Raw genomic sequence first — 12,457 nt, 5'->3', positions numbered from 1 at the left:
ATATATACAACCTAATACCTCACACAAACTGATAGCTAACAAATTTGGCCTTTCATCAAAGGGCAAAAGGTTAGAACTCAATAAAAATAAAGCATGCATGTAAGTTCAGTCAACTTCAGGATACTGAACTTAGCAAATCCCTTTCCCAGCAGTAGGCTGAAAAAGGATCACATGGTCCATGATTAGAATTGACATGTCCTCTGGTCCTCTAGTTCGTATCTGTAGCTTCCGATATGAAGCAAATAATCCCCGAGTGATTACCAGATGTTCTCCTTTCTGTCCTATCCTTGCTAACAGAATACAGCCAAGTTACTTTTTCACCTTGCTTTTAGACACCTTAGTAAAAGGTTAGTATGGATTCAGCAGATATAGTAGCTTGCTTACTAGGCACTGTAGTTACCAAAGCCCACACACTTTTACTAGCAGCCTCTCAAACATAGTACTAAACACATAAATAAGGCAGGGGGAGCTTAACAAAAATATTTCAACAATTTAAAAAACCCATAAATTTTCCTTGCCTGTAATGAAATTAACCATATTTAAAAAAAAAATACTATAGGTGGTTGTGAACATCAATAGCAAGTGATAGCATTGAAAACTATTAAACCTAAATAAAGAATTGAATTTTTATTTTAAAAATAGTTTGCAACACAGAAAAATCTTTAAGGAGCAATTTTTCTTACCTTTGGATCGTGGATATCGTAGGTTCGACAAAGTATTCTTTAACAATTAAGGATAGAAATGACCAAAAAAGAATTCTTCATAATCAAAAAAAAAAATAAACAATCACAAACAAAAATAAAGTGCATGCATCCAAGAGTTTTTACCAAATCATACCACACTTTATGCAAAGTTATGTACACACATATGTCTTTGTACAAATACATGTTTGTATAAACTGCTCTGACCACAGTACTTGTGGTGCTTTAAACTATTTCCCACTGCTTATAAATCCTGCTAATCACAATAGAATGAAAGCACCTGTAAAACTTTTCTCAAATATACATCCTCTATAATAACAGGAATGCTGTTTTGAATAGAGTCAAGCCTGAGAATGTTTATTGGGTCAAAGGTTGTGTACATATAACACTCTACTTAAAAACCAAAGAAGTTAAAAGCCCAGCTTCTGCAGGAATGGTCACTTTTTGAATTTTGTCTTCTGCAAGTCCTATTTCACTGGACCCTTGTATTGCTTCATTCCCCCAGAGAGGCTGCTTCTTGCTCGGGAGGCACTCTTGCCCTCGCAAGATGTAGAGGAAAGAAGCTAAGGAGGCCTTATAACAGGCTTTTAGTGTCACTTGATCTTGGCCAAGACATAAAAAGTTCTTGGCTGTCCTAACTGTCCAGCTCAGTGCACCCGTGCTTTGCATTGAATATTTTATCTAGAGCAGTTGGAGGTAAAAATTTAACATAATAAAAATATTACTTTGCCTGTCAGTTAGGTGTCTCCTTTTCTGTAGGGGACCGATTGTGCTTCAATGTACAGGGGTCGGTGGCTAATAAAGAGTTCAGAATTCCCAGTCCTTGCCACCTTTCTCAACCATTATTACTATTGGGTTGGTGCAAAAGTAATTGCAGTTTAAAATAAAAACTGCAAAAACTGCAATTACTTTTGTACCAACCTAATATTATTGGCAGTCCTAATTATGTGTTATTTACAGAAAAACTTACAAACGATCCCTATTTTTTTTAATGATTTTTAAATAAATGTTAGGGGAAAAAACTTGCAGGAACATTATTTTGGTATTGTATGCTTTAAACCATAAACACCTAAATAAAAGATACTTTTTTGTAGAAGAGCAAATGTGAAGCGTCACTCGTTCTGAGACTTCCTCCTCTGTGAAATTCCACAGTCTCTTTTTATTCATAGATTTTTCCACAGCAAATACTAGCTGAAAGACAGGAAAACACACACCAACTGAATGCAAAATTTAACAAGAAAAGTGAGTGCAGAAAAGGACAATTATAATATCTTGAAGCCTCCATTTAAAATTCCATGATTCTATCATTAAATTTTTCTTCAAAAGAAAGAGTAAAACTAATTATTAACCACTTGCAACTCATTTTTAGGGAAATATAGAAATTGGGTTTTAAATAGAAAAATATAATTCACTGTCATTAAGAATCAACTAGACATGAAAAATTAATTTTGGGCAATTAACATTTGGGTGAAGTACAGAATAAACACTTTATTTTAATTAGAATGAGAAATGACAAGTGATTTTTAACTTACAAAATTTGAGCAATCACCCATTTAATATTTAAAGCCACAAAAGATATAAGGAAATATATCAGAACACATAAAATACAGTAACAACATAAAAGTGAAAAAAATCAGAAACAGTGACATAAATGTATGCCAGAAAAAGAATTATACTTGATATGGAGAGAGGAGCCATAAATTTGGCTCTAAGCTTTCTAACAATAATGTGCACAGAGAAACCCAATCTGTTACCTAATTCGTATGGCCCTTAAAGCTGAAAACAAACAACTGATCTGACGAGGCACAACTTTCCTCATAACGATATCAAAAGAAATTTCTTCAAAGACAGTATTATGTAATACAGCAAAGTTTTTAGCAACAACCTTATAGGAGACACTGACAAGTTTTATAAGGTTATTTCTCATCATGTCCCTCAACACAGGACAAGGGAAACAAAGTCAGATAATTAAAACTCAATAATTAATACAGCATGTCTAAAGTCTTAGTTAAAGTCTTATGTGCTTCTATAAAGTCTTCTATGCTTCTTAGTAATGAAAGATACAAAAGCAAAGGGAGGAGGACCTGACTGTACCTCTCTAGCACTGAGCCCAATTCACCCCATTCAATCCAGCACCAACCACAAAAAGATGCACAACCAATGCTATTAAATATGCAAAGATTTAGATTACATGTCAAAATATCAAGGAGGATGAACAGCTGTGAAATGTACATTTATTTAAATGGAAAAGATGGCAGAAGGTTGAATAACTTGCCAAGGGAGGGGAATATCCCCATTTTCTTCCCTTGGTACAAATATCAAAGTTTGATGATGGGATGTTTGATAGGAAAGGTTATAAAGCTGGAAGAAGCTGCAGCATCTGGGATTCTTTGCTGCACACCTTTTTATTAGAAAAAGTTTTGTTTTTTTTTAAGATTCTGCGGGGTTTTGCACTTCTTAAGAAGGGTCATCCTCTCTCTTGAGGTGGGAAATAACTTTTTAAAGGCTCACTTTAGTACTCTTTTGAGAACTAAAAGAGATGCAAGCTGACTGTAGAGTTTGCTTTAGGTTTGGGCGTAAGGGAAAACTTCATACTTATTTCTAGGCTATGTTACCCAATTCAGTGATGTAGGAATAAAACAAACAAACAAAAATGGGATTCATGATACTCTGTCCAGGACTAAGTATCTGATTGTTGTTACTTTATGTTTTACTCTCAGAATCTTGAGAGAATTGAACAGTGAAGAATTGCAAAACCTATTCCTTTCATATTATAGCAATCAGTTGGAACTAAATGGAAGTTCCAGCAGAATAATGCTATTGTACGATCAGTTAAATCATTATAACTTGTTTCATAATAGTAAAAAATGATCTATAAAGACTATTTAAAAATAGCTAACTTTGACTGAAAAATACAAATATTGGCATTTATTACACATAATATGCCAAGCAACCAAGTGGAAAAAGCTATTTCAATATAATCTCAGTGTAAAGAATTACACAACACTAGTCTAATTATGCCTAGGATTATTATACATGTGTATGATCAAATAAATAAGATATATCTTTGATCATATTAAGAATTTTGATATTTCAGACTTACTCTGTGCAGGGCATTTTGAAAATCATTTTCCATTTCTAAAGTTGTAATAATAAATACTCCAAGAACTACAAGTCCCCCTGGTAGCATTCTGGATACCTGAAAAATAGAAATACCGTATTAGCTACCATAAGCATTTGGCATTATATGTGATCCTTTGTGTTTGAGAAGCTAAATATTAAATCAGCGAATGCCTACTGAGTACCAACTACACATGCACAGCACTGGGGCAGGGGCTTTGAAAAACTGGTTAAAATACTGAGAAATGGATGACAATCAAGATGCATGTAATGTGATTATATACAAAGTCTTCCTAGAGTGTCCTGAACTTTTTACCTTAAAATTACTTTATAAATAAAACCATTTAATAATGACACCCTTTAGCTACATCAATAAATAAACCCCTATTTCATGAGATCAAAGACTGAAATATCTTCTGAAATTTTTTTCAGTGGCTTCCACTATCAGCTACACAAAATATCAATTTTGCCTTAGACTAGTATTTCCAAAAATCTGGCTAATCTGATTCTCAGAGTCTCACTTGCCACTGCTGTCTTGAGATATTCCAGTATCAGTCAAAGACGCCTCACTGTTCTCCATGCATATTGTCTAGGCTTTCGAACTCTCGATCTTTCCCCAGGCTGCTCGCTTACGCTGAGCTGACTTCCTCTTCGCTTCTACTACATGCCTAGACTCCACAGAATACTTCAGAGTCGGCTTGCAGAAACTGCCCTCCCTGATCTCCCAACTGCCTCAGGACTTGGGTGCAGTTTTCCCACAGAGCTTACCCCACGAACCTGGATTATAGTCACTTGGGTCCCTGACCTGTTGGTCTGGGAGCTTCTTAAGGGAAGAAATCATTCTCAACTACCTGTACATCCCTGCAATACTTAGCAGAATACCAGAGCCTGAAATTTGAACAGAGGGAATCTGACTTGAAAAACCACTGTTTCCATTGTAGATTTACCTCCATTGTTAAAGTCTATTTATTGATATATTGGGCATTTATGTTATTTCTAATTTCTCTTTACTCTAAAATGAAATTGGTTAAAAATCCTAGCAAGTCTTTCAGTGTTCACAGGATTATTTGCTTAGGATAAATCTCTTGAGGTGGATTACTAAATTAAGAAGTTATGCCTATTTTTAAGGTTTTTTGATACATACTACCAGTTTGTCCTCCATAATATGTTATTTCCCTACAAGTGATTGTGGCTAGTTTTTAATGACACATGGATTTCTTCCTACCATCTATATTCAGAGGAAAGAGCGCTTTGGGTATCTTTTGCGTAGTTAATGTATGAGCAAGCTGATCACTAAATTTAGTCTTTAGAAAATTAGATACCATAATCTAATCCCTAATATAATGGCATCGTATCAGCTGGTGATTCTCTCTGATTTCATGAATTCTATTTATTATAGTAACACAAGCTTGGCATATAGACAAAGAATAGTTTTCATATTGAGCATTGGGCACCTGCATATCTTTTGAAAATCACAAACATAAAATTAACCATTTCTTTCTAGAGGCAAAAATGGTAATCTAATTTGCTATATAAATTTTATGTTTCTGTATGTGTATATACATATACATTTATATATACTATGTCTCTATATATGTATAAACTGTTCAGAAATTTAAGTTTAAAATATTTTATATTTTTGTTAAAAGATGGTACTAAATATTACTTGGATTTTTTTTATAACTACATACTACCCCCCATCACAAACACATACACAAAAACACCAATAAAGATGTGTGTGTTTAAAAGATTTACAGTTGATTGGAGAAGGAAATAACTACTTTTACCTTACTCTAACCTTCTTACCTAGATGATAGAATCCATTCAATAACTCATTTCAAAGTGAATTTACTCATCTTTCTTTCACTTACCTCCAAATCGGATTCCTCCTTGTGTAATGGCAACACCATCTTTCTGGACATCCAGGCTAAAAATCTTAGTATTCTTTAGCGACTCTTTCACAATATCTCTTCACTCCCAATCTACTCAGTTACTAAATCGTCCTGTGCTTGGCACTGAGGATGTAGCAGCCCTCAGCAAAACAGACATGACCCCCACCCTCATAACGTTCAGTCTAGTTTCAGCTCACATCAGTCTTTTTGGACTGTTGCTATAACTGTATGTCTTCTGTTCTGTCTCCAGTCTCTCTACTCTCCATTTTCGCTGGATGAAGGTATTGAAATTATTTTCTAAATTACTGACAGATCAATCATATTAACTCCTTCTCACAATAGGGAGCTCTGGAAGTCTACCAGAGGCTACTGTCTATCAACCAAATGTCTCCCTTCTTAGGATGAGACTCCAAAACCATCCATAACTGGCCCCTTACAGTCTTATGTCTAAATATTCTTTCACATACCCTGTGTTTCAATTATACCCAATTACTTGCTATTCTCCCAACACATCTTTAACTTTCATGCCTCTGGGACATTTATCCGTACTGTCCTTTGTGCAGCTGGCATGTTCCCTAACTACTTCTGGCAAAGTCCTAGTCATCTTTCAAGTTCAGAACCTTATGTGAATTGTTTCAATCCAGACAATGGCAGATGATATGTAATCATTCCTTACTCTAAATTCCTATAACACTTGTCTATTTTTGTGTCATTTCTCTTATAACTGGTTTGGGTAATAACGTCTTTTGCTTTGGTTAAAACATAAAATCTGAGGCTAGTTATAAAAAGAATTAACCATCATTTTATTCCCTCAGTGCCTAGATTAAGTCTTTAAAACAATCTGATCAGAAACTATTATCAATAATTAGTGTTATTTTAAAGTATAGAAAATAAGTTAAATGACCAGGAACAGGTTAAAAAATATAATGGATAAAGGTTAACAATGGAAAAGCATGGCATATAAGATCAAAATGTCAGACTGCCCAGGTTCAAATTCCAGTTCCACTACTTATTTTGTAGTCTTGGGTAGGTTACTTAACTTCAAGCAAGAAAATACAAGTTTTGAAAACTTAAGATTGAGTACTCTGAAATCCTACTCTAGTGACCTGAGGATACAGTGCTTTTATTTTTGTCAGTCAATAAACACAACCTTAACTATATACAGAGAAAAACATGATGACCTGGTTGGCATGTTCTGTGGCCCATTCTTCATCCAAGTTATCCAGCTTAGCTTTGGAATGTTTTAGGTTCTCATTTTGTTGCTCTTTGGGTGGTGTTCTAGTGGCAAGAATCACATAATCCTTTTGTGAAGAACACTTAAAAACAAATTTAAAAAGCTTATTAGAGTGGTATCTCACTGAGGAATGTAGAGCTCTTACGATATTTAAAGACTGAGTAATATCTATAGCAGCCTAAATTGTTAATACCTGTATTATAATGGAATACATAGAGAATGCAATTTTCATGGACAGCCTTATAAAATTGTCTTCATATGTTATCTTTTAATGTATTTAATATCAGACCCTCATTTATGTGGACATCGATATGAATCACATAGTGGTCACTAAAAATGGCTTCCTGGAGGGGTGAATGAACTGCATTTAAATGAGAAGATAATAAACACGCTTGGTCAGTTTTCTAGTTATTCTATTTATTTCCTAAATAATTTGAGTAATTGGATCATTCAGCAAATACAAAAACTCAGTGAAATAAAGCAGCAAATGACTTTGTGTGTCTTACTTTCACTGAAATGATAATGGGAAACCTGTACATGTGTGTCCACAGAAAAACGAAGGGGACGTGGGACACATAACAGAAGTGCTATCGGATTTATGTTCCTCAGTTTGAATAGCAGTTAAGTGATAACCAAAGGGGGGAATCCAAAGCTAAATTTAGGAATTTTTAATAGCTCAGTCTCATTACTGTGAAAGTTTCCTATAAAGAAAGAGTAGAAATGAGGCTGACGATACATGTTAACATGTGTCATCCTCATAAGTGACCTGAAATCCTCATTAGTATTATCTTGGAATTGCAAATAAAGGAGATAAATTATTTCTATAAAAATTTCCAGAGAGTTACATTCAAATGCACACAGAAAAAAGTAGGTGTTAAGAAAGCTCTTCCTTTCATAAAATCTGACTTTGAAAAGAAAAGGAAACTGACCCTAGGAGTAGGAAACAGACAAGCTTGAGGGGAAGGAGAGAAAAGTGATGAACCCTGGGATAGAAGAAGAAGAAACACGTAAACAGTGGAAGAGATGAAAACACAGCATGAAGGAAGCCTGGAAGGGACATCCTAAGACTTATTTGTCAGATGGTGGTTTTGCTGAGCTCTAGAAACAGTCTATGTGCAGTAGGGCAAGTTTGGAAGAGGGTATTTCTCACTGACTTTTTATCTTTATGAATCACATCTTTCTCTAAGACTCTTCTTCCCTTAATTCTTTTAGAATAAAGGGAAGTAAAAGAAACTTAAATAAATAGTTCCTAGCAAAGAAAAGCCCTACAGTAGACATTAAGTAACCTGAATCAGAAAGAAGTTCAGAGTGTTGCCCAGAGATGCAGTCTGGCTCTCTAATGAGGCTTCATAGTCTGGTGCTTACTCCCCAGGTGAACAGTGCAGGGTCTGCCCTCTGTCTTACAAGTTAAGATTTGTGACCATGAAGGGGAGTAAACACATGAGTCCTTCAGGACTTTCTTTATAAGTAGGTAACATGGGGCATCAAATTTAAAAGAGAGGAGCTTGGAAAGGCGGACAGAATCAGAACAAAGAAAATTAATTATGTCGTTTGAAGGTTCTAAGGCAACGTAATAAAATTGTGAAAGAAAATTGTCACAACAGAGTTTTATTTGCTATTAGGCCTCAAAAGCAAGTCCTTGGGCCACAGTATTGTCTCCCATAAATAGTGTTTAGACAGAAACAGACAAAGTGCCTATGTCTGTCTAAACATTATTTTGCTGTTGTTTTGTATTGCTACTCAACATAGTCTTCTGATTAACATAGTCTTCCTTCAATTATAACAAGTCAGTTGGTGCTCAGGCTTTTTAAAGTAACTGCCCAAATCTTTGCTCCATTTTGTATTGATTTTTAAGGCTTAACTCTGTGAGAGAAATAGAATTTGTCTAATTTTCAAATTTCTTCCAATCCCTTTCCCTCCCTCTCCACTGAATCAATGTTTTTTTTAAATCCAGTAAGATAGATACTATAATATGTAACAAAATATATGACCACTGTTGCTATAAGTCTGAGATAAGACAAACCAGAATGGGAATAAAATTGTCAAATTTTGGAGTTTCTACATATTTTGGCAGAAGGGAATGTGTTCTGAATTATGCAAACCAAACCTCGACTAGGTTTATCCTGCTACTGCTCCACATTGTCCCTCAAAGATCTATTTTTAAATTTACTTCTACATTCCATCCCTCTATCCCATCACCTTGATTCTACTGTTAACTTTAAAACAGGTAATTTGTTTTTATCAATAAATGCACAGTAAAAGATACATACCTGTCCTATTAAAAGACCAGAGACAAAAGCCTTTCCTTGGAGATTCATGTTTGAAAGATACTGGCCAACATTCTCTTCTACAATGTAGGTTCTTCCCATTATGGAGAATTAATTCAATTTCCTAAATTACAAGAAAAAAAACAAAAACAAAAACACATCGCATTTTTACAGAAAAAATACAACCTGCACTGTTTTTCTCATGGGGAAAGTACAGAGAGACAAGTGATACCACCCAATTACCCCATACCCTGCAGTGACTGCTTAGTAAGTAGGGTATTCTTACGTGCAAAGTTCAAATGTAGCTTCAGAATTTTCCACACAATGCTGCAGGAAATGATTACCAATCAACCAGAGTTGACATGAGAGATGAAACTTGTTTCCATGCCTGGGATAAGGAAAGGACATGAGTTGGTAGTCAACATACCTGATTTCTTATTTCAGATGCACTACTCCTCCGTTATTTCTGGTACTATATTGCTGAGCTTCGGTGTGCTCATTTCTAAAACAGGAAAAGATGATCATTCCTGATTTGCTCACTGGGAGGTAGATAGAATCAAATTCATTTACTCAATAAGCATACTATGGAGAACTATGTGGTAGAAATTGTTATCAGGTGGTTATAAGATGACTAGTACTTGACTTCTGCCCTTGAGTAACTTGTGGTACATACAACAGGCACTATGGAAGTAAATAAATAGGAATGCAGCACTAACGAACATTTGTATATCTTCTACTGAAACAAAGAAAGGTAATATAACTTGCCTAAAGGACAAAGGTGAGATTTAAACTCAAGCAGCCTGGCTCTCGAATCCATGCCCTTAAATATTATGCTCATACTGAGGAATCATACCCAATCTCTCTATTAAACCATTATTAAGGGTAACTCCTGTTCTGCTCTCTCTCTCCAGTTTGTGAATGAGAACCAGTGTATTCCTCTTCCTGCCTTATGGTCCTTTGATTCGAGGTTCTGTAGCTTAAACCCAAAAATGCTGAATAAAAGAGTTAGGTAATAATGATGATCTCAAGGAGTTCACATTCAGTGTGGGAGACAAAAATGTAAAGAGATGATATCCACAAAAGCTATAAAATAAAGTCAAGGCAACTCTAGATGTGCTAGGGTGGCATATCTGACACCAGGCAACTGTCAGTCAGTGACATCAGTCTAAAACTAAAGCCCAGAGAATTGGTTCCAGTTTGACATGGCCTATTAGATGCTGATTTTTTTCAAAGAGTCCATTCAGTGTTGCCTCAAAATGTATTAAATTTTTTCCTACGTCTTTTCTGACAACTGTGCAAGTAAGATGGGTTTGCACACTGCTTTTGTTTAGAGTAAGTCTAGAACTGTCTGTCCAAATCATTAATTCCTCTACAAAGTTAAGGGCTTTCCACTTTTACTAGTGCCTTAAGGTATAAATTTCTGCACATTCAACTCTCCGCATGCTATTCTACTCCTTTGCTTCTGGCCTGATAATTCCTAGTTCTTTCAAGAAATAGCAGTGACATGACTCCAAAGTTATGATATGTGATTTTCCAATCTTATTTCTCCCAAGGTGTCATCTACTGGCCATGTTAATCTGTGAGAAACTGAGTGCAGCAGGAGAATGATAACCTACTGAGTTATGAAATCTGGTTGAATGTCAGATAATTTTTTTAGTGCTCCTTCAAAACTTTTAAATGTAGTCAACAACCCTTTACGAACGATGCTACTAAAAAGGTGTAGCTTGCCTTATAGAGTTCAATTTTTTCAATCATAGCAGATCTGAAAACCTATCTAATTTTAGGATTCTGCGAATTCAAGTAGCGAATATCTGCATTTTTCCAAATGGTAGATCAATAACTTGATAATATGGTGGACCTAGGACATAGTACAGTACCGCACATACCACCAATCTTAGTGCTTATATAAAACATTTGGGGGGGGGGAATTAACCTTAAGTTCCTTACTGATGTTCACAAAAGACTTGGTAGTGTGGGAATTGCAGGATGAATTACTCATGCTTTATCTTCAATAAGTAATTTAATAAATTTTAGAAGAATAATCAAAAATAAAACAATTTACCGATTCAGCTCGGAAGTCACAGAAGTACAATCTGGAAACAAGTAGTTCTCTTAAGGTGACAGAGTGAGCAATGGTTTTTAAGAATTGTTTAAAAACTTTTATTACAACAGTTGTTCAATTTTAAAAATATAAGATAACATTTTATGCAGGGTTATCATAAAACATAAAAACAAAGGTTACTCACAGTGATCCAACTCCTCCTAGCATTTTAAAATCTTCCTGAAAAATGAACTGCGTTCCTTAAATGCCTGTTGGATCACTGTTACCCACCGCGCCACCAAAAACAAATACATACATAAATAAAAAAAATAAAAGCATCTAAGTTAGCCGTTTAAAATAAGGTGAGTTTGCCACAAATGGATTTGAGTGTGTTGTAGTGTCTGTCCATATGTTTCCTACACTCTGTTCTTTCTTCCTTGAAAAGGAAGCTCTGCCCTAATGCACACACTCAACCCTCACCCACACACACGAATCACACGCTTAGGCTGACTCACCTGTACTAAGCGTGTGCACGCGTGGCAGACAAACCTGTCGCACTGTCAGTCCACCTGAGAAGGGAGGTTAGAGCCTCCAAGGGGCCAGAGTGGCCTCTGATCCCAATTGCACCGCCAATGAATTCATCAGAAAGCGACGGACTTCCCACACCTCACTTCCCACTCCAAACCCAGGGTCTCCGGAGTCAGGAGGCGCAGATTGATGACGCGTGCAGGCCCCCCCCCAACCCCCCGCCTTCACCGCTGAGCCTCAGCCAAACCGACTGCGGTCGCCACCCCGCCCCCTTCCGGGCACCATTGAGAGCGTGGCGGTAGCCTGGAGCTTACCGTCCGGCCCTGCCGGGACCGATGCCCTCTAGTGGCTCAGTGTCTAGAAGCCGCCAAAGAGGACGACCCATGGCATCCCGAAGCTTTGATGGTAAGGACGCCTTGCTCTTCAGGGAGGGACGTGGGTGGACGAGTACTAAGTGGCGCCACCTCGCGGACAGTGGTCACGCGGCCGGGCAAGGAGGCGGGGGGCGGGGACAAAGGAGGAAGCCCAGCGGACGCTGCGGAATTGGGCTCAGGAGGGATTGAGGAAAAGCACTGCGTTTCCCAGAAGCCTGCGAGGCTTGAAGCGGGTGGAAAGTGGAGCCGGAAATCCGAGAGCAGGACCAGGTCAGAGGCCACCTCTGAACTCGGATTCCC

At 36.7% G+C, this 12,457-nt stretch overlaps 2 protein-coding genes across 9 annotated transcripts in view; one reads left to right on the top strand and one right to left on the bottom strand.

Moving 5' to 3' along the window:
• ODR4 (odr-4 GPCR localization factor homolog) overlaps positions 1-12,237 on the bottom strand; it is a 29,849-nt gene extending 17,612 nt beyond the window's left edge. For 2 of the 5 annotated variants that reach the window (XR_012492891.1, XM_074322247.1), the window contains exons 1-7: positions 11,771-11,909; positions 9,642-9,716; positions 9,218-9,338; positions 6,895-7,029; positions 3,805-3,900; positions 1,786-1,892; positions 684-720 (exon numbers count right to left, since the gene is read on the bottom strand). Coding sequence is in view for 4 of the 5 variants with exons in the window: in XM_074322247.1 (XP_074178348.1) it covers positions 684-720; positions 1,786-1,892; positions 3,805-3,900; positions 6,895-7,029; positions 9,218-9,316 (474 nt within the window). In the remaining variant the exon portion in view is untranslated. Of the gene's footprint in view, positions 1-683; positions 721-1,785; positions 1,893-3,804; positions 3,901-6,894; positions 7,030-9,217; positions 9,339-9,500; positions 9,603-9,641; positions 9,717-11,770; positions 11,910-12,097 lie in introns of those variants that run through there. The other 3 variants (XM_074322248.1, XM_074322250.1, XM_074322249.1) reach the window with 3 other exon arrangements.
• Positions 12,049-12,457, top strand: part of TPR (translocated promoter region, nuclear basket protein) — a 59,134-nt gene continuing 58,725 nt past the window's right edge. For all 4 annotated transcript variants that reach the window (XM_074322244.1, XM_019738042.2, XM_019738043.2 and 1 more), the window contains exon 1: positions 12,049-12,188. In XM_074322244.1, the coding sequence (XP_074178345.1) occupies positions 12,119-12,188 (70 nt within the window). In that variant the 5' untranslated portion in view covers positions 12,049-12,118. The remainder of the gene's footprint in view (positions 12,189-12,457) is intronic.

The sequence above is a fragment of the Rhinolophus sinicus genome, linkage group LG17 (genome assembly GCF_036562045.2).
Source record: "Rhinolophus sinicus isolate RSC01 linkage group LG17, ASM3656204v1, whole genome shotgun sequence".
NCBI lineage: Eukaryota > Metazoa > Chordata > Mammalia > Chiroptera > Rhinolophidae > Rhinolophus > Rhinolophus sinicus.
Note: the sequence above shows the minus strand (reverse complement) of the source record. Positions and strands in the feature narration are given on the sequence as shown.